A 25226-nucleotide genomic window follows, 5' to 3' on the forward strand; every position below is an offset into this window, starting at 1 on the left:
ACACTTACAACAGCAGAAAAGAGCAGAGCAGAGCAAGAGCGCATAGCATTTAACACGATCACGAATATGTCGATCTCTTTCTAACGCACCACCACTTTTCTATATAAGCAGGCGTTTCGAGTTGCGATCATTCAGTTTTAAATTGTGACAGTGTAAGATAGTATTGTGAAAAAAAACGAAGAAAGATGGCTCGTACAAAGCAGACCGCTCGCAAGTCTACTGGAGGCAAGGCTCCTCGTAAGCAGTTGGCTACTAAGGCAGCACGTAAAAGTGCGCCAGCTACTGGCGGTGTGAAAAAACCTCATCGCTATCGCCCTGGTACAGTTGCACTGCGTGAAATTCGTCGTTACCAGAAGAGCACAGAATTGCTTATTCGCAAGTTGCCGTTCCAGCGTTTAGTCCGTGAAATCGCTCAAGACTTCAAGACTGACCTTCGTTTCCAGAGCTCAGCTGTGATGGCTCTACAGGAAGCTAGCGAAGCCTACTTGGTTGGCCTATTCGAAGATACAAATTTGTGCGCCATTCATGCTAAGCGTGTCACCATCATGCCCAAGGACATTCAACTGGCTAGACGTATCCGTGGCGAGCGCGCTTAAATTGCTTCGCTATTCTATCTTGTATTTATTACAAGCAACATCCAACAAATCGGTCCTTTTCAGGACCACAATATTTCTAACAAGGAGAATCTTATTTTCGCTTAAACTACTATTTTCAGATTTTAGTTGATCTCAAAAATAAATCGATCGATCGATCGATCGTCCTACAATATATAAATTGAAAATATATCTCGAATATGATTGAAAACTATCATACGTGTAAGGAATATATTTTATTTATTTATTTATTTTTACAGAACAATAAATATAGCTTTATTGAACTAGCAAAAAAGTTGCATTTTTATAAGGCGTTTGGTGTAAATTAAACATTTTCAGTAGTTAGCCAATTGCGATTCAATTGAGATCTGACTTATTTCTGATCGTGTGTTTTTTTAAAAAACATTTTGATATACACGTAAAAGGATTTTAAATATTTTTTATAATTTTTGCCTTATGTGCCTTGTGTGTCTCATAAGACAAAATAATATTTTAACGCTGATGTATTTCTTTGCGCAAGATTAGTGTATCTGAAATGTAATGATGAATATGATGGTATGAAATGATTATATGTTTGAAGTAAGTAAGGAAATTATTCATATAATATTTGCATTCTAATTTTTAAATTTATATTTATTACTATATTTATAATGTTAAGGAGAAAATTTTATTTTTCTGAACGATTTTTGTTTAGCGTTGGCTCAAAAGTGCCACTGTTTTTAACGGCAAATGGTTTTGTGGAAATCATAATTGAAAACTCTATTATACGTATAAAGAAAATATTTTATTTATTTATTTATTTTTACAGAACAATATATATAGCTTTATTGAACTAGCAAAAAAGTTGCATTTTTATAAGGCGTATGGTGTAAATTAAACATTTTCAGTAGTTAGCCAATTGCATTCCAATTGAGATCTGACTTATTTCTGTTTGTGTGTTTTTTTTTTTTTTAACATTTTGATATACACGTAAAAGGATTTTAAATATTTTTTATAATTTTTGCCTTATGTGCCTTGTGTGTCTCATAAGATAAAAATAATATTCTAACGCTCATGTATTTCTTTGCGCAAGATAAGTGTATCTGAAATGTAATGTTAAATATGATGGTATGAAATGATTTTATTTTTGAAGTAAGTAAAGAAAATATTAATATAATATTTGCATTCTAATTTTTAAATTTATATTTATTACTATATTTATAATGTTAAGGAGGAAATTTTATTTTTCTGAACGATTTTTGTTTAGCGTTGGCTCAAAAGTGCCACTGTTTTTAACGGCAAATGGTTTTGTTGAAATCATTTTTAATATATAAATCCATTGCGTTTGTTCATATTAATGGTTGCATTCAATTAACAAATTAATAAATTATTATCTTTTAAATTTATATATTAACATTTTTATTATTATCTAATTAAAAACATGGTTTTTCCAATATAACTTATTTTGCATTCACACAAACTTCAACTTTGAGGGGCAATAAAAAATCATGAAATTATAAAAATGTAAGTAAAAACTAATTTTATGAATTTTTCAAACATTTGAGAATACAATCTAAAACATATTTAGTGTGGATATAAAATTTAAACTGTTCAAAAAGACAAGTCAATAAAATGGTAATTGTAAACTTTTGCGTATCGTACATTCAATGGCACAAACATTCTCGTTCGGCCTTCCTCCTCGATTCTCATTCAAACGGGTGACCAAATTTCATGGTATTTTCGAAATAAACAATAAGTAAAACGTTGCGTTTTGTTTGTTATAAAGTGAAAAGTAAAGAAGTGAATAATACAATATGTCAGATTCCGCAGTTGCAGTATCCGCGTCCCCTGTAACTCCCCAAACAGCCTCAGCTGAGAAGAAGGTGGCTGCTAAAAAGCCTGCATCTGCATCCGCATCTAAGGCAAAGAAAGCGGCGGCTCCTCCAACACACCCACCAACTCAGCAAATGGTGGATGCATCGATAAAAAATCTAAAGGAACGTGGAGGCTCATCACTTTTGGCTATTAAGAAATATATCAGTGCCACTTACAAGTGCGATGCCCAGAAACTGGCTCCTTTCATTAAGAAGTACCTGAAGAATTCAGTTGCGAGTGGAAAGTTGATCCAGACAAAAGGGAAGGGTGCATCTGGTTCATTTAAGCTGTCTGCATCGTCCAAAAAGGAGCCCAAGCCAAAGGCATCCTCCATAGAGAAGAAATCTAAGAAGGTAACTGCATCGGCAGCAGCCAAAAAGAAGAGTATATCTGCCACCAAAAAAGTAAAGGGTGCTGCTGATAAGAAGTTATCGAAGGCTGTGCTGACCAAAAAGAGCACCGACAAAAAGAAAGCGGACAAAACAAAGGCCAAAGATGCAAAGAAAGTAGGAAGCATTAAAGCAAAGCCCACAACAGCAAAGGCGGCAAAGTCAAGCGCAGCAAAGCCAAAGACTCCGAAACCTAAAACTACAAGTGCTAAGCCTAAAAAGGTTGTCTCGGCAGCATCACCGAAAAAAGCAGCTGCAAAGAAGCCAAAAGCAAAAGCTGCGTCCGCAACAAAGAAGTAATTTCACTTCGAAATTACTCGGCGGAAACGAATTTCAAAACTATGAAATTTGCAATTAATCAAAGTCCTTTTCAGGACTACTATTACATATTTCCAAGAGAAAAAATACTTTCATAAACATATATATGTAGGTCAATATAAAAGGAGAAAGCTAATTTAGCCAAAAATTGCTAGATTATTATTTATTTAATGCTACAAAGAATTCTAAATAACAATTTTTAAGCCCGAGCAACGGAGGCCTTCAGGCAAGATTATAATTTTCAATGTTTGTTCTCTTTTTATTTTTACTTGGATAGTTGTTCTGGTTGGGCTTCTTTTCGCTAAAAAATATTGCTCTTTACCATAAACCATAGCTCGCAAATGACAACACTTTTTCGTTGTCTGCAAATAAGTGTCTCACTGACACAATCAAAAAAACTGAGACAGAAACTGTTTTTGTCGCGTCTGGCTTAGCTCGCTCGCGCTCTGAGCGAGACAGTTATTTCTGTTTTCGTTTCGCTCAAGTCAAACACTGATCGTTTGCTTGAGTTAAATGAAGCAAACTGTCAGTTGCGTTTGTATGGGTAATCACGCGCGATTGTTGCGTTCTTTTTGTATGTATGTATACATACATACAAAAGATTTTTGATAGTTTTTCGTTCTTGTTGGGCTTGCTTCTGTACATTATATCACTCACAATAATTCATTGAAATATTTAAAATTCTTTGAAAAAAGATTTGTGGCCCTGAAAAGGGCCTTTTGCTTTCGGATGTTCTGCATACATCAAGCCAAGATTTACTTGGAGCTAGTGTACTTGGTTACTGCTTTGGTTCCTTCACTGACAGCGTGCTTGGCCAACTCTCCGGGCAACAGAAGACGGACTGCAGTTTGGATTTCCCGACTGGTAATCGTTGAACGTTTGTTGTAGTGTGCCAAACGAGAGGCCTCAGCAGCAATACGCTCAAAAATGTCGTTCACGAAGCTGTTCATGATGCTCATTGCTTTCGACGAGATTCCAGTGTCAGGATGGACCTGCTTTAGCACTTTGTAAATATAGATGGCATAACTTTCCTTCCTCTTGCGCTTCTTCTTCTTATCATTCTTGGTAATATTCTTCTGGGCCTTGCCAGCCTTTTTGGCTGCCTTTCCACTTGTCTTAGGCGGCATTATTATTATTGTATTATTCACTCAAGTTCACTTTTACTCACTTCCCAAATGTTTGACAGAAATTCACAGCTTGGTTAACATTTGTGGGATTTTTCGAACAACCTTTTCATGTTTGTGTACAGCACAACTCACCCTCTTCAGCTGAAAAAGTAGTTAGGTAAAAAAGTATAAGAGACATGATGCGAATGTTGAGCATTCGACTCTTGTTTGTTGAGTGGAAAAGTGTAAAAAGAAAAAAATAAATATATAATGTCTGGTCGCGGTAAAGGTGGAAAAGTGAAGGGAAAGGCAAAGTCGCGCTCAAACCGCGCTGGCCTGCAGTTTCCCGTTGGTCGTATTCATCGGCTTCTTCGCAAGGGCAACTATGCCGAGCGTGTTGGTGCCGGTGCTCCAGTTTACTTGGCGGCTGTTATGGAATATTTGGCCGCTGAAGTTTTGGAGTTGGCTGGTAATGCAGCCCGCGACAACAAGAAAACCAGAATTATCCCTCGCCATCTGCAATTGGCCATCCGCAACGATGAAGAGTTGAATAAACTCCTTTCGGGCGTCACTATTGCCCAGGGCGGTGTGTTGCCTAACATCCAAGCAGTTCTGTTGCCTAAGAAGACCGAAAAGAAGGCTTAAATTACGAATTAATGCACATCTAAACCAAAACCAAACGTCCTTTTCAGGACGACCAAATATGCAAAAGAGATGCGATTTTTCATGTATTAGTCTAAATAAATATACAAATATAATTTAATATAAGAAAAAAATTTTAAATAAAACAATCATGCGTGATGGTACAATAGTACAGTCATTTTTTCATTGAAATACTGTTGGTCGACGGTCGACAGTGCTGCCAACTTTTCCGGGCAAGAAAATACTAAATTATCCTTTTAAACCTGCTAGAAACGGCTAGATCAAGAATAGCCAGAAATATAGTCATTTCAGTTTTTATACCCTAAACCCATTGAAAATGGGAAATTGTGGTATAAAATGATATATTTTGTTGATCAGGGCGACGAGCCAAGTCGATTTAGCCCGGTCCGTCCGTTCGTATATATGAACGTGCCAGCAGCTAGATTAAAAAGGCCAGATCTGGCCGGTAAAAGGCTAAGTTGGCAGCTCTGCTGGTCGATCTGAGTGCATAGAATATTTTCTGCTAATACGACATCGTACTCTTTCTTGGTCGGATACAAAATATATACATCATTGTTCGTCTGTTCCAATATATATTGCAGCTAGACTGGACTAGTAGCGCAAGATAAGTATAAACTTTTTTAACGAGAATCGAATATCATATTTTTCAGCTCTTTTAAGGAAATATATTGGTGGTCCTGAAAAGGACCGATTGTTGTGAAAATAAGTTGCTTGTTGTACTCGTTTTTTCTTAACCGCCAAAACCGTAGAGTGTACGACCTTGCCTCTTCAATGCATAGACAACATCCATGGCTGTGACTGTCTTCCTCTTGGCATGTTCGGTGTATGTGACAGCATCGCGAATAACATTTTCCAAAAAGACCTTAAGAACGCCACGGGTTTCTTCATAGATTAGTCCAGAAATTCGCTTCACGCCACCACGACGAGCTAAACGACGGATAGCTGGCTTCGTGATACCCTGGATATTATCACGCAACACTTTGCGATGACGCTTTGCACCTCCTTTACCCAAGCCTTTGCCACCTTTACCACGACCAGTCATTTTTCACTTTTTATGTATATATATACGCACTTCACGAATGTCAGCAATAAACTGATGTGTGCGTCGCAGAACCACTCCTATTTATACTGAGATATCCGAAAACTTAAGAGAGCAACTAATGCTTGCATCCTGCTCACACACTACCCCTGCGACACTTACAACAGCAGAAAAGAGCAGAGCAGAGCAAGAGCGCATAGCATTTAACACGATCACGAATATGTCGATCTCTTTCTAACGCACCACCACTTTTCTATATAAGCAGGCGTTTCGAGTTGCGATCATTCAGTTTTAAATTGTGACAGTGTAAGATAGTATTGTGAAAAAAAACGAAGAAAGATGGCTCGTACAAAGCAGACCGCTCGCAAGTCTACTGGAGGCAAGGCTCCTCGTAAGCAGTTGGCTACTAAGGCAGCACGTAAAAGTGCGCCAGCTACTGGCGGTGTGAAAAAACCTCATCGCTATCGCCCTGGTACAGTTGCACTGCGTGAAATTCGTCGTTACCAGAAGAGCACAGAATTGCTTATTCGCAAGTTGCCGTTCCAGCGTTTAGTCCGTGAAATCGCTCAAGACTTCAAGACTGACCTTCGTTTCCAGAGCTCAGCTGTGATGGCTCTACAGGAAGCTAGCGAAGCCTACTTGGTTGGCCTATTCGAAGATACAAATTTGTGCGCCATTCATGCTAAGCGTGTCACCATCATGCCCAAGGACATTCAACTGGCTAGACGTATCCGTGGCGAGCGCGCTTAAATTGCTTCGCTATTCTATCTTGTATTTATTACAAGCAACATCCAACAAATCGGTCCTTTTCAGGACCACAATATTTCTAACAAGGAGAATCTTATTTTCGCTTAAACTACTATTTTCAGATTTTAGTTGATCTCAAAAATAAATCGATCGATCGATCGATCGTCCTACAATATATAAATTGAAAATATATCTCGAATATGATTGAAAACTATCATACGTGTAAGGAATATATTTTATTTATTTATTTATTTTTACAGAACAATAAATATAGCTTTATTGAACTAGCAAAAAAGTTGCATTTTTATAAGGCGTTTGGTGTAAATTAAACATTTTCAGTAGTTAGCCAATTGCGATTCAATTGAGATCTGACTTATTTCTGATCGTGTGTTTTTTTAAAAAACATTTTGATATACACGTAAAAGGATTTTAAATATTTTTTATAATTTTTGCCTTATGTGCCTTGTGTGTCTCATAAGACAAAATAATATTTTAACGCTGATGTATTTCTTTGCGCAAGATTAGTGTATCTGAAATGTAATGATGAATATGATGGTATGAAATGATTATATGTTTGAAGTAAGTAAGGAAATTATTCATATAATATTTGCATTCTAATTTTTAAATTTATATTTATTACTATATTTATAATGTTAAGGAGAAAATTTTATTTTTCTGAACGATTTTTGTTTAGCGTTGGCTCAAAAGTGCCACTGTTTTTAACGGCAAATGGTTTTGTGGAAATCATAATTGAAAACTCTATTATACGTATAAAGAAAATATTTTATTTATTTATTTATTTTTACAGAACAATATATATAGCTTTATTGAACTAGCAAAAAAGTTGCATTTTTATAAGGCGTATGGTGTAAATTAAACATTTTCAGTAGTTAGCCAATTGCATTCCAATTGAGATCTGACTTATTTCTGATCGTGTGTTTTTTTTTTTTTTAACATTTTGATATACACGTAAAAGGATTTTAAATATTTTTTATAATTTTTGCCTTATGTGCCTTGTGTGTCTCATAAGATAAAAATAATATTCTAACGCTCATGTATTTCTTTGCGCAAGATAAGTGTATCTGAAATGTAATGTTAAATATGATGGTATGAAATGATTTTATTTTTGAAGTAAGTAAAGAAAATATTAATATAATATTTGCATTCTAATTTTTAAATTTATATTTATTACTATATTTATAATGTTAAGGAGGAAATTTTATTTTTCTGAACGATTTTTGTTTAGCGTTGGCTCAAAAGTGCCACTGTTTTTAACGGCAAATGGTTTTGTTGAAATCATTTTTAATATATAAATCCATTGCGTTTGTTCATATTAATGGTTGCATTCAATTAACAAATTAATAAATTATTATCTTTTAAATTTATATATTAACATTTTTATTATTATCTAATTAAAAACATGGTTTTTCCAATATAACTTATTTTGCATTCACACAAACTTCAACTTTGAGGGGCAATAAAAAATCATGAAATTATAAAAATGTAAGTAAAAACTAATTTTATGAATTTTTCAAACATTTGAGAATACAATCTAAAACATATTTAGTGTGGATATAAAATTTAAACTGTTCAAAAAGACAAGTCAATAAAATGGTAATTGTAAACTTTTGCGTATCGTACATTCAATGGCACAAACATTCTCGTTCGGCCTTCCTCCTCGATTCTCATTCAAACGGGTGACCAAATTTCATGGTATTTTCGAAATAAACAATAAGTAAAACGTTGCGTTTTGTTTGTTATAAAGTGAAAAGTAAAGAAGTGAATAATACAATATGTCAGATTCCGCAGTTGCAGTATCCGCGTCCCCTGTAACTCCCCAAACAGCCTCAGCTGAGAAGAAGGTGGCTGCTAAAAAGCCTGCATCTGCATCCGCATCTAAGGCAAAGAAAGCGGCGGCTCCTCCAACACACCCACCAACTCAGCAAATGGTGGATGCATCGATAAAAAATCTAAAGGAACGTGGAGGCTCATCACTTTTGGCTATTAAGAAATATATCAGTGCCACTTACAAGTGCGATGCCCAGAAACTGGCTCCTTTCATTAAGAAGTACCTGAAGAATTCAGTTGCGAGTGGAAAGTTGATCCAGACAAAAGGGAAGGGTGCATCTGGTTCATTTAAGCTGTCTGCATCGTCCAAAAAGGAGCCCAAGCCAAAGGCATCCTCCATAGAGAAGAAATCTAAGAAGGTAACTGCATCGGCAGCAGCCAAAAAGAAGAGTATATCTGCCACCAAAAAAGTAAAGGGTGCTGCTGATAAGAAGTTATCGAAGGCTGTGCTGACCAAAAAGAGCACCGACAAAAAGAAAGCGGACAAAACAAAGGCCAAAGATGCAAAGAAAGTAGGAAGCATTAAAGCAAAGCCCACAACAGCAAAGGCGGCAAAGTCAAGCGCAGCAAAGCCAAAGACTCCGAAACCTAAAACTACAAGTGCTAAGCCTAAAAAGGTTGTCTCGGCAGCATCACCGAAAAAAGCAGCTGCAAAGAAGCCAAAAGCAAAAGCTGCGTCCGCAACAAAGAAGTAATTTCACTTCGAAATTACTCGGCGGAAACGAATTTCAAAACTATGAAATTTGCAATTAATCAAAGTCCTTTTCAGGACTACTATTACATATTTCCAAGAGAAAAAATACTTTCATAAACATATATATGTAGGTCAATATAAAAGGAGAAAGCTAATTTAGCCAAAAATTGCTAGATTATTATTTATTTAATGCTACAAAGAATTCTAAATAACAATTTTTAAGCCCGAGCAACGGAGGCCTTCAGGCAAGATTATAATTTTCAATGTTTGTTCTCTTTTTATTTTTACTTGGATAGTTGTTCTGGTTGGGCTTCTTTTCGCTAAAAAATATTGCTCTTTACCATAAACCATAGCTCGCAAATGACAACACTTTTTCGTTGTCTGCAAATAAGTGTCTCACTGACACAATCAAAAAAACTGAGACAGAAACTGTTTTTGTCGCGTCTGGCTTAGCTCGCTCGCGCTCTGAGCGAGACAGTTATTTCTGTTTTCGTTTCGCTCAAGTCAAACACTGATCGTTTGCTTGAGTTAAATGAAGCAAACTGTCAGTTGCGTTTGTATGGGTAATCACGCGCGATTGTTGCGTTCTTTTTGTATGTATGTATACATACATACAAAAGATTTTTGATAGTTTTTCGTTCTTGTTGGGCTTGCTTCTGTACATTATATCACTCACAATAATTCATTGAAATATTTAAAATTCTTTGAAAAAAGATTTGTGGCCCTGAAAAGGGCCTTTTGCTTTCGGATGTTCTGCATACATCAAGCCAAGATTTACTTGGAGCTAGTGTACTTGGTTACTGCTTTGGTTCCTTCACTGACAGCGTGCTTGGCCAACTCTCCGGGCAACAGAAGACGGACTGCAGTTTGGATTTCCCGACTGGTAATCGTTGAACGTTTGTTGTAGTGTGCCAAACGAGAGGCCTCAGCAGCAATACGCTCAAAAATGTCGTTCACGAAGCTGTTCATGATGCTCATTGCTTTCGACGAGATTCCAGTGTCAGGATGGACCTGCTTTAGCACTTTGTAAATATAGATGGCATAACTTTCCTTCCTCTTGCGCTTCTTCTTCTTATCATTCTTGGTAATATTCTTCTGGGCCTTGCCAGCCTTTTTGGCTGCCTTTCCACTTGTCTTAGGCGGCATTATTATTATTGTATTATTCACTCAAGTTCACTTTTACTCACTTCCCAAATGTTTGACAGAAATATTCACTTGGTCAACATTTGTGGGATTTTTCGAACAACCTTTTCATGTTTGTGTACAGCACAACTCACCCTCTTCAGCTGAAAAAGTAGTTAGGTAAAAAAGTATAAGTAGACATGATGCGAATGTTGAGCATTCGATTCTTGTTTGTTGAGTGGAAAAGTGTAAAAAGAAAAAAATAAATATATAATGTCTGGTCGCGGTAAAGGTGGAAAAGTGAAGGGAAAGGCAAAGTCGCGCTCAAACCGCGCTGGCCTGCAGTTTCCCGTTGGTCGTATTCATCGGCTTCTTCGCAAGGGCAACTATGCCGAGCGTGTTGGTGCCGGTGCTCCAGTTTACTTGGCGGCTGTTATGGAATATTTGGCCGCTGAAGTTTTGGAGTTGGCTGGTAATGCAGCCCGCGACAACAAGAAAACCAGAATTATCCCTCGCCATCTGCAATTGGCCATCCGCAACGATGAAGAGTTGAATAAACTCCTTTCGGGCGTCACTATTGCCCAGGGCGGTGTGTTGCCTAACATCCAAGCAGTTCTGTTGCCTAAGAAGACCGAAAAGAAGGCTTAAATTACGAATTAATGCACATCTAAACCAAAACCAAACGTCCTTTTCAGGACGACCAAATATGCAAAAGAGATGCGATTTTTCATGTATTAGTCTAAATAAATATACAAATATAATTTAATATAAGAAAAAAATTTCAAATAAAACAATCATGCGTGATGGTACAAAGGTACAGTCATTTTTTCATTCATAGTCATTCACGTGTCGAAACGTTGAAATACTGCTGGTCGACGGTCGACAGTGCTGCCAACTTTTCCGGGCAAGAAAATACTAAATTATCCTTTTAAACCTGCTAGAAACGGCTAGATCAAATTCAAGAATAGCCAGAAATATAGCCATTTCAGTTTTTATACCCTAAATCCATTGAAAATGCGAAATTGGGGTATAAAATGATATATTTTGTTGATCAGGGCGACGAGCTAAGTCGATTTAGCCCGGTCCGTCCGTTCGTATATAGATTAAAAAGGCCAGATCTGGCCGGTAAAAGGCTAAGTTGGCAGCTCTGCTGGTCGGTCTGAGTGCATAAAATAATTATATTTTCTGCTAATATATCGTACTCTTTCTTGGTCGGATACAAAATATATACATCATTGTTCGTCTGTTCCAATATATATTGCAGCTAGACTAGACTAGTAGCGCAAGATAAGTATAAACTTTATTAACGAGAATTGAATATCATATTTTTCAGCTCTTTTAAGGAAATATATTGGTGGTCCTGAAAAGGACCGATTGTTGTGAAAATAAGTTGCTTGTTGTACTCGTTTTTTCTTAACCGCCAAAACCGTAGAGTGTACGACCTTGCCTCTTCAATGCATAGACAACATCCATGGCTGTGACTGTCTTCCTCTTGGCATGTTCGGTGTATGTGACAGCATCGCGAATAACATTTTCCAAAAAGACCTTAAGAACGCCACGGGTTTCTTCATAGATTAGTCCAGAAATTCGCTTCACGCCACCACGACGAGCTAAACGACGGATAGCTGGCTTCGTGATACCCTGGATATTATCACGCAACACTTTGCGATGACGCTTTGCACCTCCTTTACCCAAGCCTTTGCCACCTTTACCACGACCAGTCATTTTTCACTTTTTATGTATATATATACGCACTTCACGAATGTCAGCAATAAACTGATGTGTGCGTCGCAGAACCACTCCTATTTATACTGAGATATCCGAAAACTTAAGAGAGCACATAATGCTTGCATCCTGCTCACACACTACCCCTGCGACACTTACAACAGCAGAAAAGAGCAGAGCAGAGCAAGAGCGCATAGCATTTAACACGATCACGAATATGTCGATCTCTTTCTAACGCACCACCACTTTTCTATATAACCAGGCGTTTCGAGTTGCGATCATTCAGTTTTAAATTGTGACCGTGTAAGATAGTATTGTGAAAAAAAACGAAGAAAGATGGCTCGTACAAAGCAGACCGCTCGCAAGTCTACTGGAGGCAAGGCTCCTCGTAAGCAGTTGGCTACTAAGGCAGCACGTAAAAGTGCGCCAGCTACTGGCGGTGTGAAAAAACCTCATCGCTATCGCCCTGGTACAGTTGCTCTGCGTGAAATTCGTCGTTACCAGAAGAGCACAGAATTGCTTATTCGCAAGTTGCCGTTCCAGCGTTTAGTCCGTGAAATCGCTCAAGACTTCAAGACTGACCTTCGTTTCCAGAGCTCAGCTGTGATGGCTCTACAGGAAGCTAGCGAAGCCTACTTGGTTGGCCTATTCGAAGATACAAATTTGTGCGCCATTCATGCTAAGCGTGTCACCATCATGCCCAAGGACATTCAACTGGCTAGACGTATCCGTGGCGAGCGCGCTTAAATTGCTTCGCTATTCTATCTTGTATTTATTACAAGCAACATCCAACAAATCGGTCCTTTTCAGGACCACAATATTTCTAACAAGGAGAATCTTATTTTCGCTTAAACTACTATTTTCAGATTTTAGTTGATCTCAAAAATAAATCGATCGATCGTCCTACAATATATAAATTGAAAATATATCTCGAATATGATTGAAAACTATCATACGTGTAAGGAATTTATTTTATTTATTTATTTATTTTTACAGAACAATAAATATAGCTTTATTGAACTAGCAAAAAAGTTGCATTTTTATAAGGCGTTTGGTGTAAATTAAACATTTTCAGTAGTTAGCCAATTGCGATTCAATTGAGATCTGACTTATTTCTGATCGTGTGTTTTTTTAAAAACATTTTGATATACACGTAAAAGGATTTTAAATATTTTTTATAATTTTTGCCTTATGTGCCTTGTGTGTCTCATAAGACAAAATAATATTTTAACGCTGATGTATTTCTTTGCGCAAGATAAGTGTATCTGAAATGTAATGATGAATATGATGGTATGAAATGATTATATGTTTGAAGTAAGTAAGGAAATTATTCATATAATATTTGCATTCTAATTTTTAAATTTATATTTATTACTATATTTATAATGTTAAGGAGAAAATTTTATTTTTCTGAACGATTTTTGTTTAGCGTGGGCTCAAAAGTGCCACTGTTTTTAACGGCAAATGGTTTTGTGGAAATCATAATTGAAAACTCTATTATACGTATAAAGAAAATATTTTATTTGTTTATTTATTTTTACAGAACAATATATATAGCTTTATTGAACTAGCAAAAAAGTTGCATTTTTATAAGGCGTTTATTGTAAATTAAACATGTTCAGTAGTTAGCCTTCAATCGAGATCTGACTTATTTCTGATCGTGTGTTTTTTTGTTTTTTTTTTTTTACATTTTGATATACACGTAAAAGGATTTTAAATATTTTTTATAATTTTTGCCTTATGTGCCTTGTGTGTCTCATAAGATAAAAATAATATTCTAACGCTCATGTATTTCTTTGCGCAAGATAAGTGTATCTGAAATGTAATGTTAAATATGATGGTATGAAATGATTTTATTTTTGAAGTAAGTAAAGAAAATATTCATATAATATTTGCATTCTAATTTTTAAATTTATATTTATTACTATATTTATAATGTTAAGGAGAAAATTTTATTTTTCTGAACGATTTTTGTTTAGCGTTGGCTCAAAAGTGCCACTGTTTTTAACGGCAAATGGTTTTGTTGAAATCATTTTTAATATATAAATCCATTGCGTTTGTTCATATTAATGGTTGCATTCAATTAACAAATTAATAAATTATTATCTTTTAAATTTATATATTAACATTTTTATTATTATCTAATTAAAAACATGGTTTTTCCAATATAACTTATTTTGCATTCACACAAACTTCAACTTTGAGGGGCAATAAAAAATCATGAAATTATAAAAATGTAAGTAAAAACTAATTTTATGAATTTTTCAAACATTTGAGAATACAATCTAAAACATATTTAGTGTGGATATAAAATTTAAACTGTTCAAAAAGACAAGTCAATAAAATGGTAATTGTAAACTTTTGCGTATCGTACATTCAATGGCACAAACATTCTCGTTCGGCCTTCCTCCTCGATTCTCATTCAAACGGGTGACCAAATTTCATGGTATTTTCGAATTAAACAATAAGTAAAACGTTGCGTTTTGTTTGTTATAAAGTGAAAAGTAAAGAAGTGAATAATACAAAATGTCAGATTCCGCAGTTGCAGTATCCGCGTCCCCTGTAACTCCCCAAACAGCCTCAGCTGAGAAGAAGGTGGCTGCTAAAAAGCCTGCATCTGCATCCGCATCCGCATCTAAGGCAAAGAAAGCGGCGGCTCCTCCAACACACCCACCAACTCAGCAAATGGTGGATGCATCGATCAAAAATCTAAAGGAACGTGGAGGCTCATCACTTTTGGCTATTAAGAAATATATCAGTGCCACTTACAAGTGCGATGCCCAGAAACTGGCCCCTTTCATTAAGAAGTACCTGAAGAATTCAGTTGCGAGTGGAAAGTTGATCCAGACAAAAGGGAAGGGTGCATCTGGTTCATTTAAGCTGTCTGCATCGTCCAAAAAGGAGCCCAAGCCAAAGGCATCCTCCATAGAGAAGAAATCTAAGAAGGTAACTGCATCGGCAGCAGCCAAAAAGAAGAGTATATCTGCCACGAAAAAAGTAAAGGGTGCTGCTGATAAGAAGTTATCGAAGGCTGTGCTGACCAAAAAGAGCACCGACAAAAAGAAAGCGGACAAAACAAAGGCCAAAGATGCAAAGAAAGTAGGAAGCATTAAAGCAAAGCCCACAACAGCAAAGGCGGCAAAGTCAAGCGCAGCAAAGCCAAAGACTCCGAAACCTAAAACTACAAGTGCTAAGCCTAAAAAGGTTGTCTCGGCAGCATCACCGAAAAAAGCAGCTGCAAAGAAGCCAAAAGCAAAAGCTGCGTCCGCAACAAAGAAGTAATTTCACTTCGAAATTACTCGGCGGAAACGAATTTCAAAACTATGAAATTTGCAATTAATCAAAGTCCTTTTCAGGACTACTATTACATATTTCCAAGAGAAAAAATACTTTCATAAACATATATATGTAGGTCAATATAAAAGGAGAAAGCTAATTTAGCCAAAATTGCTAGATTATTATTTATTTAATGCTACAAAGAATTCTAAATAACAATTTTTAAGCCCGAGCAACGGAGGCCTTCAGGCAAGATTATAATTTTCAATGTTTGTTCTCTTTTTATTTTTACTTGGAGTTGTTCTGGTTGGGCTTCTTTTCGCTAAAAAATATTGCTCTTTACCATAAACCATAGCTCGCAAATGACTGTTAACACTTTTTCGTTGTCTGCAAATAAGTGTCTCACTGACACAATCAAAAAAACTGAGACAGAAACTGTTTTTGTCGCGTCTGGCTTAGCTCGCTCGCGCTCTGAGCGAGACAGTTATTTCTGTTTTCGTTTCGCTCAAGTCAAACACTGAACGTTTGCTTGAGTTAAATGAAGCAAACTGTCAGTTGCGTTTGTATGGGTAATCACGCGCGATTGTTGCGTTCTTTTTGTATGTATGTATACATACATACATACAAAAGATTTTTGATAGTTTTTCGTTCTTGTTGGGCTTGCTTCTGTACATTATATCACTCACAATAATTCATTGAAATATTTAAAATTCTTTGAAAAAAGATTTGTGGCCCTGAAAAGGGCCTTTTGCTTTCGGATGTTCTGCATACATCAAGCCAAGATTTACTTGGAGCTAGTGTACTTGGTTACTGCTTTGGTTCCTTCACTGACAGCGTGCTTGGCCAACTCTCCGGGCAACAGAAGACGGACTGCAGTTTGGATTTCCCGACTGGTAATCGTTGAACGTTTGTTGTAGTGTGCCAAACGAGAGGCCTCAGCAGCAATACGCTCAAAAATGTCGTTCACGAAGCTGTTCATGATGCTCATTGCTTTCGACGAGATTCCAGTGTCAGGATGGACCTGCTTTAGCACTTTGTAAATATAGATGGCATAACTTTCCTTCCTCTTGCGCTTCTTCTTCTTATCATTCTTGGTAATATTCTTCTGGGCCTTGCCAGCCTTTTTGGCTGCCTTTCCACTTGTCTTAGGCGGCATTATTATTATTGTATTATTCACTCAAGTTCACTTTTACTCACTTCCCAAATGTTTGACAGAAATATTCACTTGGTCAACATTTGTGGGATTTTTCGAACAACCTTTTCATGTTTGTGTACAGCACAACTCACCCTCTTCAGCTGAAAAAGTAGTTAGGTAAAAAAGTATAAGTAGACATGATGCGAATGTTGAGCATTCGATTCTTGTTTGTTGAGTGGAAAAGTGTAAAAAGAAAAAAATAAATATATAATGTCTGGTCGCGGTAAAGGTGGAAAAGTGAAGGGAAAGGCAAAGTCGCGCTCAAACCGCGCTGGCCTGCAGTTTCCCGTTGGTCGTATTCATCGGCTTCTTCGCAAGGGCAACTATGCCGAGCGTGTTGGTGCCGGTGCTCCAGTTTACTTGGCGGCTGTTATGGAATATTTGGCCGCTGAAGTTTTGGAGTTGGCTGGTAATGCAGCCCGCGACAACAAGAAAACCAGAATTATCCCTCGCCATCTGCAATTGGCCATCCGCAACGATGAAGAGTTGAATAAACTCCTTTCGGGCGTCACTATTGCCCAGGGCGGTGTGTTGCCTAACATCCAAGCAGTTCTGTTGCCTAAGAAGACCGAAAAGAAGGCTTAAATTACGAATTAATGCACATCTAAACCAAAACCAAACGTCCTTTTCAGGACGACCAAATATGCAAAAGAGATGCGATTTTTCATGTATTAGTCTAAATAAATATACAAATATAATTTAATATAAGAAAAAAATTTCAAATAAAACAATCATGCGTGATGGTACAAAGGTACAGTCATTTTTTCATTCATAGTCATTCACGTGTCGAAACGTTGAAATACTGCTGGTCGACGGTCGACAGTGCTGCCAACTTTTCCGGGCAAGAAAATACTAAATTATCCTTTTAAACCTGCTAGAAACGGCTAGATCAAATTCAAGAATAGCCAGAAATATAGCCATTTCAGTTTTTATACCCTAAATCCATTGAAAATGCGAAATTGGGGTATAAAATGATATATTTTGTTGATCAGGGCGACGAGCTAAGTCGATTTAGCCCGGTCCGTCCGTTCGTATATAGATTAAAAAGGCCAGATCTGGCCGGTAAAAGGCTAAGTTGGCAGCTCTGCTGGTCGGTCTGAGTGCATAAAATAATTATATTTTCTGCTAATATATCGTACTCTTTCTTGGTCGGATACAAAATATATACATCATTGTTCGTCTGTTCCAATATATATTGCAGCTAGACTAGACTAGTAGCGCAAGATAAGTATAAACTTTATTAACGAGAATTGAATATCATATTTTTCAGCTCTTTTAAGGAAATATATTGGTGGTCCTGAAAAGGACCGATTGTTGTGAAAATAAGTTGCTTGTTGTACTCGTTTTTTCTTAACCGCCAAAACCGTAGAGTGTACGACCTTGCCTCTTCAATGCATAGACAACATCCATGGCTGTGACTGTCTTCCTCTTGGCATGTTCGGTGTATGTGACAGCATCGCGAATAACATTTTCCAAAAAGACCTTAAGAACGCCACGGGTTTCTTCATAGATTAGTCCAGAAATTCGCTTCACGCCACCACGACGAGCTAAACGACGGATAGCTGGCTTCGTGATACCCTGGATATTATCACGCAACACTTTGCGATGACGCTTTGCACCTCCTTTACCCAAGCCTTTGCCACCTTTACCACGACCAGTCATTTTTCACTTTTTATGTATATATATACGCACTTCACGAATGTCAGCAATAAACTGATGTGTGCGTCGCAGAACCACTCCTATTTATACTGAGATATCCGAAAACTTAAGAGAGCACATAATGCTTGCATCCTGCTCACACACTACCCCTGCGACACTTACAACAGCAGAAAAGAGCAGAGCAGAGCAAGAGCGCATAGCATTTAACACGATCACGAATATGTCGATCTCTTTCTAACGCACCACCACTTTTCTATATAACCAGGCGTTTCGAGTTGCGATCATTCAGTTTTAAATTGTGACCGTGTAAGATAGTATTGTGAAAAAAAACGAAGAAAGATGGCTCGTACAAAGCAGACCGCTCGCAAGTCTACTGGAGGCAAGGCTCCTCGTAAGCAGTTGGCTACTAAGGCAGCACGTAAAAGTGCGCCAGCTACTGGCGGTGTGAAAAAACCTCATCGCTATCGCCCTGGTACAGTTGCTCTGCGTGAAATTCGTCGTTACCAGAAGAGCACAGAATTGCTTATTCGCAAGTTGCCGTTCCAGCGTTTAGTCCGTGAAATCGCTCAAGACTTCAAGACTGACCTTCGTTTCCAGAGCTCAGCTGTGATGGCTCTACAGGAAGCTAGCGAAGCCTACTTGGTTGGCCTATTCGAAGATACAAATTTGTGCGCCATTCATGCTAAGCGTGTCACCATCATGCCCAAGGACATTCAACTGGCTAGACGTATCCGTGGCGAGCGCGCTTAAATTGCTTCGCTATTCTATCTTGTATTTATTACAAGCAACATCCAACAAATCGGTCCTTTTCAGGACCACAATATTTCTAACAAGGAGAATCTTATTTTCGCTTAAACTACTATTTTCAGATTTTATTTGATCTCAAAAATAAATCGATCGATCGTCCTACAATATATAAATTGAAAATATATCTCGAATATGATTGAAAACTATCATACGTGTAAGGAATTTATTTTATTTATTTATTTATTTTTACAGAACAATATATATAGCTTTATTGAACTAGCAAAAAAGTTGCATTTTTATAAGGCGTTTATTGTAAATTAAACATGTTCAGTAGTTAGCCTTCAATCGAGATCTGACTTATTTCTGATCGTGTGTTTTTTTGTTTTTTTTTTTTTACATTTTGATATACACGTAAAAGGATTTTAAATATTTTTTATAATTTTTGCCTTATGTGCCTTGTGTGTCTCATAAGATAAAAATAATATTCTAACGCTCATGTATTTCTTTGCGCAAGATAAGTGTATCTGAAATGTAATGTTAAATATGATGGTATGAAATGATTTTATTTTTGAAGTAAGTAAAGAAAATATTCATATAATATTTGCATTCTAATTTTTAAATTTATATTTATTACTATATTTATAATGTTAAGGAGAAAATTTTATTTTTCTGAACGATTTTTGTTTAGCGTTGGCTCAAAAGTGCCACTGTTTTTAACGGCAAATGGTTTTGTTGAAATCATTTTTAATATATAAATCCATTGCGTTTGTTCATATTAATGGTTGCATTCAATTAATAAATTAATAAATTATTATCTTTTAAATTTATATATTAACATTTTTATTATTATCTAATTAAAAACATGGTTTTTCCAATATAACTTATTTTGCATTCACACAAACTTCAACTTTGAGGGGCAATAAAAAATCATGAAATTATAAAAATGTAAGTAAAAACTAATTTTATGAATTTTTCAAACATTTGAGAATACAATCTAAAACATATTTAGTGTGGATATAAAATTTAAACTGTTCAAAAAGACAAGTCAATAAAATGGTAATTGTAAACTTTTGCGTATCGTACATTCAATGGCACAAACATTCTCGTTCGGCCTTCCTCCTCGATTCTCATTCAAACGGGTGACCAAATTTCATGGTATTTTCGAATTAAACAATAAGTAAAACGTTGCGTTTTGTTTGTTATAAAGTGAAAAGTAAAGAAGTGAATAATACAAAATGTCAGATTCCGCAGTTGCAGTATCCGCGTCCCCTGTAACTCCCCAAACAGCCTCAGCTGAGAAGAAGGTGGCTGCTAAAAAGCCTGCATCTGCATCCGCATCCGCATCTAAGGCAAAGAAAGCGGCGGCTCCTCCAACACACCCACCAACTCAGCAAATGGTGGATGCATCGATCAAAAATCTAAAGGAACGTGGAGGCTCATCACTTTTGGCTATTAAGAAATATATCAGTGCCACTTACAAGTGCGATGCCCAGAAACTGGCCCCTTTCATTAAGAAGTACCTGAAGAATTCAGTTGCGAGTGGAAAGTTGATCCAGACAAAAGGGAAGGGTGCATCTGGTTCATTTAAGCTGTCTGCATCGTCCAAAAAGGAGCCCAAGCCAAAGGCATCCTCCATAGAGAAGAAATCTAAGAAGGTAACTGCATCGGCAGCAGCCAAAAAGAAGAGTATATCTGCCACGAAAAAAGTAAAGGGTGCTGCTGATAAGAAGTTATCGAAGGCTGTGCTGACCAAAAAGAGCACCGACAAAAAGAAAGCGGACAAAACAAAGGCCAAAGATGCAAAGAAAGTAGGAAGCATTAAAGCAAAGCCCACAACAGCAAAGGCGGCAAAGTCAAGCGCAGCAAAGCCAAAGACTCCGAAACCTAAAACTACAAGTGCTAAGCCTAAAAAGGTTGTCTCGGCAGCATCACCGAAAAAAGCAGCTGCAAAGAAGCCAAAAGCAAAAGCTGCGTCCGCAACAAAGAAGTAATTTCACTTCGAAATTACTCGGCGGAAACGAATTTCAAAACTATGAAATTTGCAATTAATCAAAGTCCTTTTCAGGACTACTATTACATATTTCCAAGAGAAAAAATACTTTCATAAACATATATATGTAGGTCAATATAAAAGGAGAAAGCTAATTTAGCCAAAATTGCTAGATTATTATTTATTTAATGCTACAAAGAATTCTAAATAACAATTTTTAAGCCCGAGCAACGGAGGCCTTCAGGCAAGATTATAATTTTCAATGTTTGTTCTCTTTTTATTTTTACTTGGAGTTGTTCTGGTTGGGCTTCTTTTCGCTAAAAAATATTGCTCTTTACCATAAACCATAGCTCGCAAATGACTGTTAACACTTTTTCGTTGTCTGCAAATAAGTGTCTCACTGACACAATCAAAAAAACTGAGACAGAAACTGTTTTTGTCGCGTCTGGCTTAGCTCGCTCGCGCTCTGAGCGAGACAGTTATTTCTGTTTTCGTTTCGCTCAAGTCAAACACTGAACGTTTGCTTGAGTTAAATGAAGCAAACTGTCAGTTGCGTTTGTATGGGTAATCACGCGCGATTGTTGCGTTCTTTTTGTATGTATGTATACATACATACATACAAAAGATTTTTGATAGTTTTTCGTTCTTGTTGGGCTTGCTTCTGTACATTATATCACTCACAATAATTCATTGAAATATTTAAAATTCTTTGAAAAAAGATTTGTGGCCCTGAAAAGGGCCTTTTGCTTTCGGATGTTCTGCATACATCAAGCCAAGATTTACTTGGAGCTAGTGTACTTGGTTACTGCTTTGGTTCCTTCACTGACAGCGTGCTTGGCCAACTCTCCGGGCAACAGAAGACGGACTGCAGTTTGGATTTCCCGACTGGTAATCGTTGAACGTTTGTTGTAGTGTGCCAAACGAGAGGCCTCAGCAGCAATACGCTCAAAAATGTCGTTCACGAAGCTGTTCATGATGCTCATTGCTTTCGACGAGATTCCAGTGTCAGGATGGACCTGCTTTAGCACTTTGTAAATATAGATGGCATAACTTTCCTTCCTCTTGCGCTTCTTCTTCTTATCATTCTTGGTAATATTCTTCTGGGCCTTGCCAGCCTTTTTGGCTGCCTTTCCACTTGTCTTAGGCGGCATTATTATTATTGTATTATTCACTCAAGTTCACTTTTACTCACTTCCCAAATGTTTGACAGAAATATTCACTTGGTCAACATTTGTGGGATTTTTCGAACAACCTTTTCATGTTTGTGTACAGCACAACTCACCCTCTTCAGCTGAAAAAGTAGTTAGGTAAAAAAGTATAAGTAGACATGATGCGAATGTTGAGCATTCGATTCTTGTTTGTTGAGTGGAAAAGTGTAAAAAGAAAAAAATAAATATATAATGTCTGGTCGCGGTAAAGGTGGAAAAGTGAAGGGAAAGGCAAAGTCGCGCTCAAACCGCGCTGGCCTGCAGTTTCCCGTTGGTCGTATTCATCGGCTTCTTCGCAAGGGCAACTATGCCGAGCGTGTTGGTGCCGGTGCTCCAGTTTACTTGGCGGCTGTTATGGAATATTTGGCCGCTGAAGTTTTGGAGTTGGCTGGTAATGCAGCCCGCGACAACAAGAAAACCAGAATTATCCCTCGCCATCTGCAATTGGCCATCCGCAACGATGAAGAGTTGAATAAACTCCTTTCGGGCGTCACTATTGCCCAGGGCGGTGTGTTGCCTAACATCCAAGCAGTTCTGTTGCCTAAGAAGACCGAAAAGAAGGCTTAAATTACGAATTAATGCACATCTAAACCAAAACCAAACGTCCTTTTCAGGACGACCAAATATGCAAAAGAGATGCGATTTTTCATGTATTAGTCTAAATAAATATACAAATATAATTTAATATAAGAAAAAAATTTCAAATAAAACAATCATGCGTGATGGTACAAAGGTACAGTCATTTTTTCATTCATAGTCATTCACGTGTCGAAACGTTGAAATACTGCTGGTCGACGGTCGACAGTGCTGCCAACTTTTCCGGGCAAGAAAATACTAAATTATCCTTTTAAACCTGCTAGAAACGGCTAGATCAAATTCAAGAATAGCCAGAAATATAGCCATTTCAGTTTTTATACCCTAAATCCATTGAAAATGCGAAATTGGGGTATAAAATGATATATTTTGTTGATCAGGGCGACGAGCTAAGTCGATTTAGCCCGGTCCGTCCGTTCGTATATAGATTAAAAAGGCCAGATCTGGCCGGTAAAAGGCTAAGTTGGCAGCTCTGCTGGTCGGTCTGAGTGCATAAAATAATTATATTTTCTGCTAATATATCGTACTCTTTCTTGGTCGGATACAAAATATATACATCATTGTTCGTCTGTTCCAATATATATTGCAGCTAGACTAGACTAGTAGCGCAAGATAAGTATAAACTTTATTAACGAGAATTGAATATCATATTTTTCAGCTCTTTTAAGGAAATATATTGGTGGTCCTGAAAAGGACCGATTGTTGTGAAAATAAGTTGCTTGTTGTACTCGTTTTTTCTTAACCGCCAAAACCGTAGAGTGTACGACCTTGCCTCTTCAATGCATAGACAACATCCATGGCTGTGACTGTCTTCCTCTTGGCATGTTCGGTGTATGTGACAGCATCGCGAATAACATTTTCCAAAAAGACCTTAAGAACGCCACGGGTTTCTTCATAGATTAGTCCAGAAATTCGCTTCACGCCACCACGACGAGCTAAACGACGGATAGCTGGCTTCGTGATACCCTGGATATTATCACGCAACACTTTGCGATGACGCTTTGCACCTCCTTTACCCAAGCCTTTGCCACCTTTACCACGACCAGTCATTTTTCACTTTTTATGTATATATATACGCACTTCACGAATGTCAGCAATAAACTGATGTGTGCGTCGCAGAACCACTCCTATTTATACTGAGATATCCGAAAACTTAAGAGAGCACATAATGCTTGCATCCTGCTCACACACTACCCCTGCGACACTTACAACAGCAGAAAAGAGCAGAGCAGAGCAAGAGCGCATAGCATTTAACACGATCACGAATATGTCGATCTCTTTCTAACGCACCACCACTTTTCTATATAACCAGGCGTTTCGAGTTGCGATCATTCAGTTTTAAATTGTGACCGTGTAAGATAGTATTGTGAAAAAAAACGAAGAAAGATGGCTCGTACAAAGCAGACCGCTCGCAAGTCTACTGGAGGCAAGGCTCCTCGTAAGCAGTTGGCTACTAAGGCAGCACGTAAAAGTGCGCCAGCTACTGGCGGTGTGAAAAAACCTCATCGCTATCGCCCTGGTACAGTTGCTCTGCGTGAAATTCGTCGTTACCAGAAGAGCACAGAATTGCTTATTCGCAAGTTGCCGTTCCAGCGTTTAGTCCGTGAAATCGCTCAAGACTTCAAGACTGACCTTCGTTTCCAGAGCTCAGCTGTGATGGCTCTACAGGAAGCTAGCGAAGCCTACTTGGTTGGCCTATTCGAAGATACAAATTTGTGCGCCATTCATGCTAAGCGTGTCACCATCATGCCCAAGGACATTCAACTGGCTAGACGTATCCGTGGCGAGCGCGCTTAAATTGCTTCGCTATTCTATCTTGTATTTATTACAAGCAACATCCAACAAATCGGTCCTTTTCAGGACCACAATATTTCTAACAAGGAGAATCTTATTTTCGCTTAAACTACTATTTTCAGATTTTATTTGATCTCAAAAATAAATCGATCGATCGTCCTACAATATATAAATTGAAAATATATCTCGAATATGATTGAAAACTATCATACGTGTAAGGAATTTATTTTATTTATTTATTTATTTTTACAGAACAATAAATATAGCTTTATTGAACTAGCAAAAAAGTTGCATTTTTATAAGGCGTTTGGTGTAAATTAAACATTTTCAGTAGTTAGCCAATTGCGATTCAATTGAGATCTGACTTATTTCTGATCGTGTGTTTTTTTAAAAACATTTTGATATACACGTAAAAGGATTTTAAATATTTTTTATAATTTTTGCCTTATGTGCCTTGTGTGTCTCATAAGACAAAATAATATTTTAACGCTGATGTATTTCTTTGCGCAAGATAAGTGTATCTGAAATGTAATGATGAATATGATGGTATGAAATGATTATATGTTTGAAGTAAGTAAGGAAATTATTCATATAATATTTGCATTCTAATTTTTAAATTTATATTTATTACTATATTTATAATGTTAAGGAGAAAATTTTATTTT

At 37.1% G+C, this 25226-nt stretch overlaps 17 protein-coding genes and 4 pseudogenes across 17 annotated transcripts; 13 read left to right on the forward strand and 8 right to left on the reverse strand.

Annotated features, from left to right (window-relative positions):
- The first annotated feature begins 114 nt into the window (after positions 1 to 114).
- On the forward strand, positions 115 to 667 carry LOC149269764 (histone H3). Its single transcript, XM_089463395.1, has one exon. The coding sequence runs from the start codon at positions 186 to 188 to the stop codon at positions 594 to 596; it is 411 nt and encodes a 136-aa protein (XP_089319521.1). The 5' UTR covers positions 115 to 185; the 3' UTR covers positions 597 to 667.
- Positions 668 to 2301: 1634 nt separating this feature from the next.
- LOC149269765 (histone H1 pseudogene) lies at positions 2302 to 3209 on the forward strand (annotated as a pseudogene).
- Positions 3210 to 3850: 641 nt separating this feature from the next.
- Positions 3851 to 4353, reverse strand: LOC149269766 (histone H2B). Its single transcript, XM_089463409.1, has one exon. The coding sequence runs from the start codon at positions 4279 to 4281 to the stop codon at positions 3910 to 3912; it is 372 nt and encodes a 123-aa protein (XP_089319535.1). The 5' UTR covers positions 4282 to 4353; the 3' UTR covers positions 3851 to 3909.
- A 111-nt stretch (positions 4354 to 4464) lies between these two features.
- On the forward strand, positions 4465 to 4962 carry LOC149269767 (histone H2A). The gene has a single exon (XM_089463404.1). It carries the CDS (start codon positions 4531 to 4533, stop codon positions 4903 to 4905), a length of 375 nt encoding a protein of 124 aa, XP_089319530.1. The 5' UTR covers positions 4465 to 4530; the 3' UTR covers positions 4906 to 4962.
- A 629-nt stretch (positions 4963 to 5591) lies between these two features.
- On the reverse strand, positions 5592 to 6031 carry LOC149269768 (histone H4). The gene has a single exon (XM_089463421.1). The coding sequence runs from the start codon at positions 5963 to 5965 to the stop codon at positions 5654 to 5656; it is 312 nt and encodes a 103-aa protein (XP_089319547.1). The 5' UTR covers positions 5966 to 6031; the 3' UTR covers positions 5592 to 5653.
- A 199-nt stretch (positions 6032 to 6230) lies between these two features.
- Positions 6231 to 6783, forward strand: LOC149269769 (histone H3). Its single transcript, XM_089463397.1, has one exon. It carries the CDS (start codon positions 6302 to 6304, stop codon positions 6710 to 6712), a length of 411 nt encoding a protein of 136 aa, XP_089319523.1. The 5' UTR covers positions 6231 to 6301; the 3' UTR covers positions 6713 to 6783.
- A 1634-nt stretch (positions 6784 to 8417) lies between these two features.
- LOC149269770 (histone H1 pseudogene) lies at positions 8418 to 9325 on the forward strand (annotated as a pseudogene).
- Positions 9326 to 9966: 641 nt separating this feature from the next.
- LOC149269771 (histone H2B) lies at positions 9967 to 10465 on the reverse strand. The gene has a single exon (XM_089463411.1). The coding sequence runs from the start codon at positions 10395 to 10397 to the stop codon at positions 10026 to 10028; it is 372 nt and encodes a 123-aa protein (XP_089319537.1). The 5' UTR covers positions 10398 to 10465; the 3' UTR covers positions 9967 to 10025.
- A 112-nt stretch (positions 10466 to 10577) lies between these two features.
- On the forward strand, positions 10578 to 11078 carry LOC149269772 (histone H2A). The gene has a single exon (XM_089463400.1). It carries the CDS (start codon positions 10647 to 10649, stop codon positions 11019 to 11021), a length of 375 nt encoding a protein of 124 aa, XP_089319526.1. The 5' UTR covers positions 10578 to 10646; the 3' UTR covers positions 11022 to 11078.
- A 646-nt stretch (positions 11079 to 11724) lies between these two features.
- Positions 11725 to 12165, reverse strand: LOC149269773 (histone H4). Its single transcript, XM_089463427.1, has one exon. The coding sequence runs from the start codon at positions 12096 to 12098 to the stop codon at positions 11787 to 11789; it is 312 nt and encodes a 103-aa protein (XP_089319553.1). The 5' UTR covers positions 12099 to 12165; the 3' UTR covers positions 11725 to 11786.
- Positions 12166 to 12371: 206 nt separating this feature from the next.
- Positions 12372 to 12916, forward strand: LOC149269774 (histone H3). The gene has a single exon (XM_089463391.1). The coding sequence runs from the start codon at positions 12435 to 12437 to the stop codon at positions 12843 to 12845; it is 411 nt and encodes a 136-aa protein (XP_089319517.1). The 5' UTR covers positions 12372 to 12434; the 3' UTR covers positions 12846 to 12916.
- A 1622-nt stretch (positions 12917 to 14538) lies between these two features.
- On the forward strand, positions 14539 to 15453 carry LOC149269775 (histone H1 pseudogene; annotated as a pseudogene).
- A 646-nt stretch (positions 15454 to 16099) lies between these two features.
- Positions 16100 to 16598, reverse strand: LOC149269776 (histone H2B). Its single transcript, XM_089463412.1, has one exon. It carries the CDS (start codon positions 16528 to 16530, stop codon positions 16159 to 16161), a length of 372 nt encoding a protein of 123 aa, XP_089319538.1. The 5' UTR covers positions 16531 to 16598; the 3' UTR covers positions 16100 to 16158.
- Positions 16599 to 16712: 114 nt separating this feature from the next.
- On the forward strand, positions 16713 to 17211 carry LOC149269777 (histone H2A). Its single transcript, XM_089463401.1, has one exon. It carries the CDS (start codon positions 16780 to 16782, stop codon positions 17152 to 17154), a length of 375 nt encoding a protein of 124 aa, XP_089319527.1. The 5' UTR covers positions 16713 to 16779; the 3' UTR covers positions 17155 to 17211.
- A 646-nt stretch (positions 17212 to 17857) lies between these two features.
- On the reverse strand, positions 17858 to 18298 carry LOC149269778 (histone H4). Its single transcript, XM_089463424.1, has one exon. The coding sequence runs from the start codon at positions 18229 to 18231 to the stop codon at positions 17920 to 17922; it is 312 nt and encodes a 103-aa protein (XP_089319550.1). The 5' UTR covers positions 18232 to 18298; the 3' UTR covers positions 17858 to 17919.
- A 206-nt stretch (positions 18299 to 18504) lies between these two features.
- On the forward strand, positions 18505 to 19049 carry LOC149269779 (histone H3). The gene has a single exon (XM_089463393.1). It carries the CDS (start codon positions 18568 to 18570, stop codon positions 18976 to 18978), a length of 411 nt encoding a protein of 136 aa, XP_089319519.1. The 5' UTR covers positions 18505 to 18567; the 3' UTR covers positions 18979 to 19049.
- A 1075-nt stretch (positions 19050 to 20124) lies between these two features.
- LOC149269780 (histone H1 pseudogene) lies at positions 20125 to 21039 on the forward strand (annotated as a pseudogene).
- Positions 21040 to 21685: 646 nt separating this feature from the next.
- On the reverse strand, positions 21686 to 22184 carry LOC149269781 (histone H2B). Its single transcript, XM_089463413.1, has one exon. It carries the CDS (start codon positions 22114 to 22116, stop codon positions 21745 to 21747), a length of 372 nt encoding a protein of 123 aa, XP_089319539.1. The 5' UTR covers positions 22117 to 22184; the 3' UTR covers positions 21686 to 21744.
- A 114-nt stretch (positions 22185 to 22298) lies between these two features.
- LOC149269782 (histone H2A) lies at positions 22299 to 22797 on the forward strand. Its single transcript, XM_089463402.1, has one exon. The coding sequence runs from the start codon at positions 22366 to 22368 to the stop codon at positions 22738 to 22740; it is 375 nt and encodes a 124-aa protein (XP_089319528.1). The 5' UTR covers positions 22299 to 22365; the 3' UTR covers positions 22741 to 22797.
- Positions 22798 to 23443: 646 nt separating this feature from the next.
- LOC149269783 (histone H4) lies at positions 23444 to 23884 on the reverse strand. Its single transcript, XM_089463425.1, has one exon. The coding sequence runs from the start codon at positions 23815 to 23817 to the stop codon at positions 23506 to 23508; it is 312 nt and encodes a 103-aa protein (XP_089319551.1). The 5' UTR covers positions 23818 to 23884; the 3' UTR covers positions 23444 to 23505.
- A 206-nt stretch (positions 23885 to 24090) lies between these two features.
- On the forward strand, positions 24091 to 24635 carry LOC149269784 (histone H3). The gene has a single exon (XM_089463392.1). It carries the CDS (start codon positions 24154 to 24156, stop codon positions 24562 to 24564), a length of 411 nt encoding a protein of 136 aa, XP_089319518.1. The 5' UTR covers positions 24091 to 24153; the 3' UTR covers positions 24565 to 24635.
- The last annotated feature ends 591 nt before the right edge of the window (positions 24636 to 25226 follow it).

The sequence above is a fragment of the Drosophila arizonae genome, chromosome 3 (assembly GCF_054131065.1).
Source record: "Drosophila arizonae isolate 15081-1271.41 chromosome 3, UAZ_ARI_1.0, whole genome shotgun sequence".
NCBI classification, from domain to species: domain Eukaryota; kingdom Metazoa; phylum Arthropoda; class Insecta; order Diptera; family Drosophilidae; genus Drosophila; species Drosophila arizonae.

Excerpts from the sequence above, each read along its gene's own strand:
- LOC149269764 (XM_089463395.1), top strand. The coding sequence starts at position 186 with ATGGCTCGTACAAAGCAGACCGCTCGCAAGTCTACTGGAGGCAAGGCT.
- LOC149269766 (XM_089463409.1), bottom strand. The coding sequence starts at position 4,281 with ATGCCGCCTAAGACAAGTGGAAAGGCAGCCAAAAAGGCTGGCAAGGCC.
- LOC149269767 (XM_089463404.1), top strand. The coding sequence starts at position 4,531 with ATGTCTGGTCGCGGTAAAGGTGGAAAAGTGAAGGGAAAGGCAAAGTCG.
- LOC149269768 (XM_089463421.1), bottom strand. The coding sequence starts at position 5,965 with ATGACTGGTCGTGGTAAAGGTGGCAAAGGCTTGGGTAAAGGAGGTGCA.
- LOC149269769 (XM_089463397.1), top strand. The coding sequence starts at position 6,302 with ATGGCTCGTACAAAGCAGACCGCTCGCAAGTCTACTGGAGGCAAGGCT.
- LOC149269771 (XM_089463411.1), bottom strand. The coding sequence starts at position 10,397 with ATGCCGCCTAAGACAAGTGGAAAGGCAGCCAAAAAGGCTGGCAAGGCC.
- LOC149269772 (XM_089463400.1), top strand. The coding sequence starts at position 10,647 with ATGTCTGGTCGCGGTAAAGGTGGAAAAGTGAAGGGAAAGGCAAAGTCG.
- LOC149269773 (XM_089463427.1), bottom strand. The coding sequence starts at position 12,098 with ATGACTGGTCGTGGTAAAGGTGGCAAAGGCTTGGGTAAAGGAGGTGCA.
- LOC149269774 (XM_089463391.1), top strand. The coding sequence starts at position 12,435 with ATGGCTCGTACAAAGCAGACCGCTCGCAAGTCTACTGGAGGCAAGGCT.
- LOC149269776 (XM_089463412.1), bottom strand. The coding sequence starts at position 16,530 with ATGCCGCCTAAGACAAGTGGAAAGGCAGCCAAAAAGGCTGGCAAGGCC.
- LOC149269777 (XM_089463401.1), top strand. The coding sequence starts at position 16,780 with ATGTCTGGTCGCGGTAAAGGTGGAAAAGTGAAGGGAAAGGCAAAGTCG.
- LOC149269778 (XM_089463424.1), bottom strand. The coding sequence starts at position 18,231 with ATGACTGGTCGTGGTAAAGGTGGCAAAGGCTTGGGTAAAGGAGGTGCA.
- LOC149269779 (XM_089463393.1), top strand. The coding sequence starts at position 18,568 with ATGGCTCGTACAAAGCAGACCGCTCGCAAGTCTACTGGAGGCAAGGCT.
- LOC149269781 (XM_089463413.1), bottom strand. The coding sequence starts at position 22,116 with ATGCCGCCTAAGACAAGTGGAAAGGCAGCCAAAAAGGCTGGCAAGGCC.
- LOC149269782 (XM_089463402.1), top strand. The coding sequence starts at position 22,366 with ATGTCTGGTCGCGGTAAAGGTGGAAAAGTGAAGGGAAAGGCAAAGTCG.
- LOC149269783 (XM_089463425.1), bottom strand. The coding sequence starts at position 23,817 with ATGACTGGTCGTGGTAAAGGTGGCAAAGGCTTGGGTAAAGGAGGTGCA.
- LOC149269784 (XM_089463392.1), top strand. The coding sequence starts at position 24,154 with ATGGCTCGTACAAAGCAGACCGCTCGCAAGTCTACTGGAGGCAAGGCT.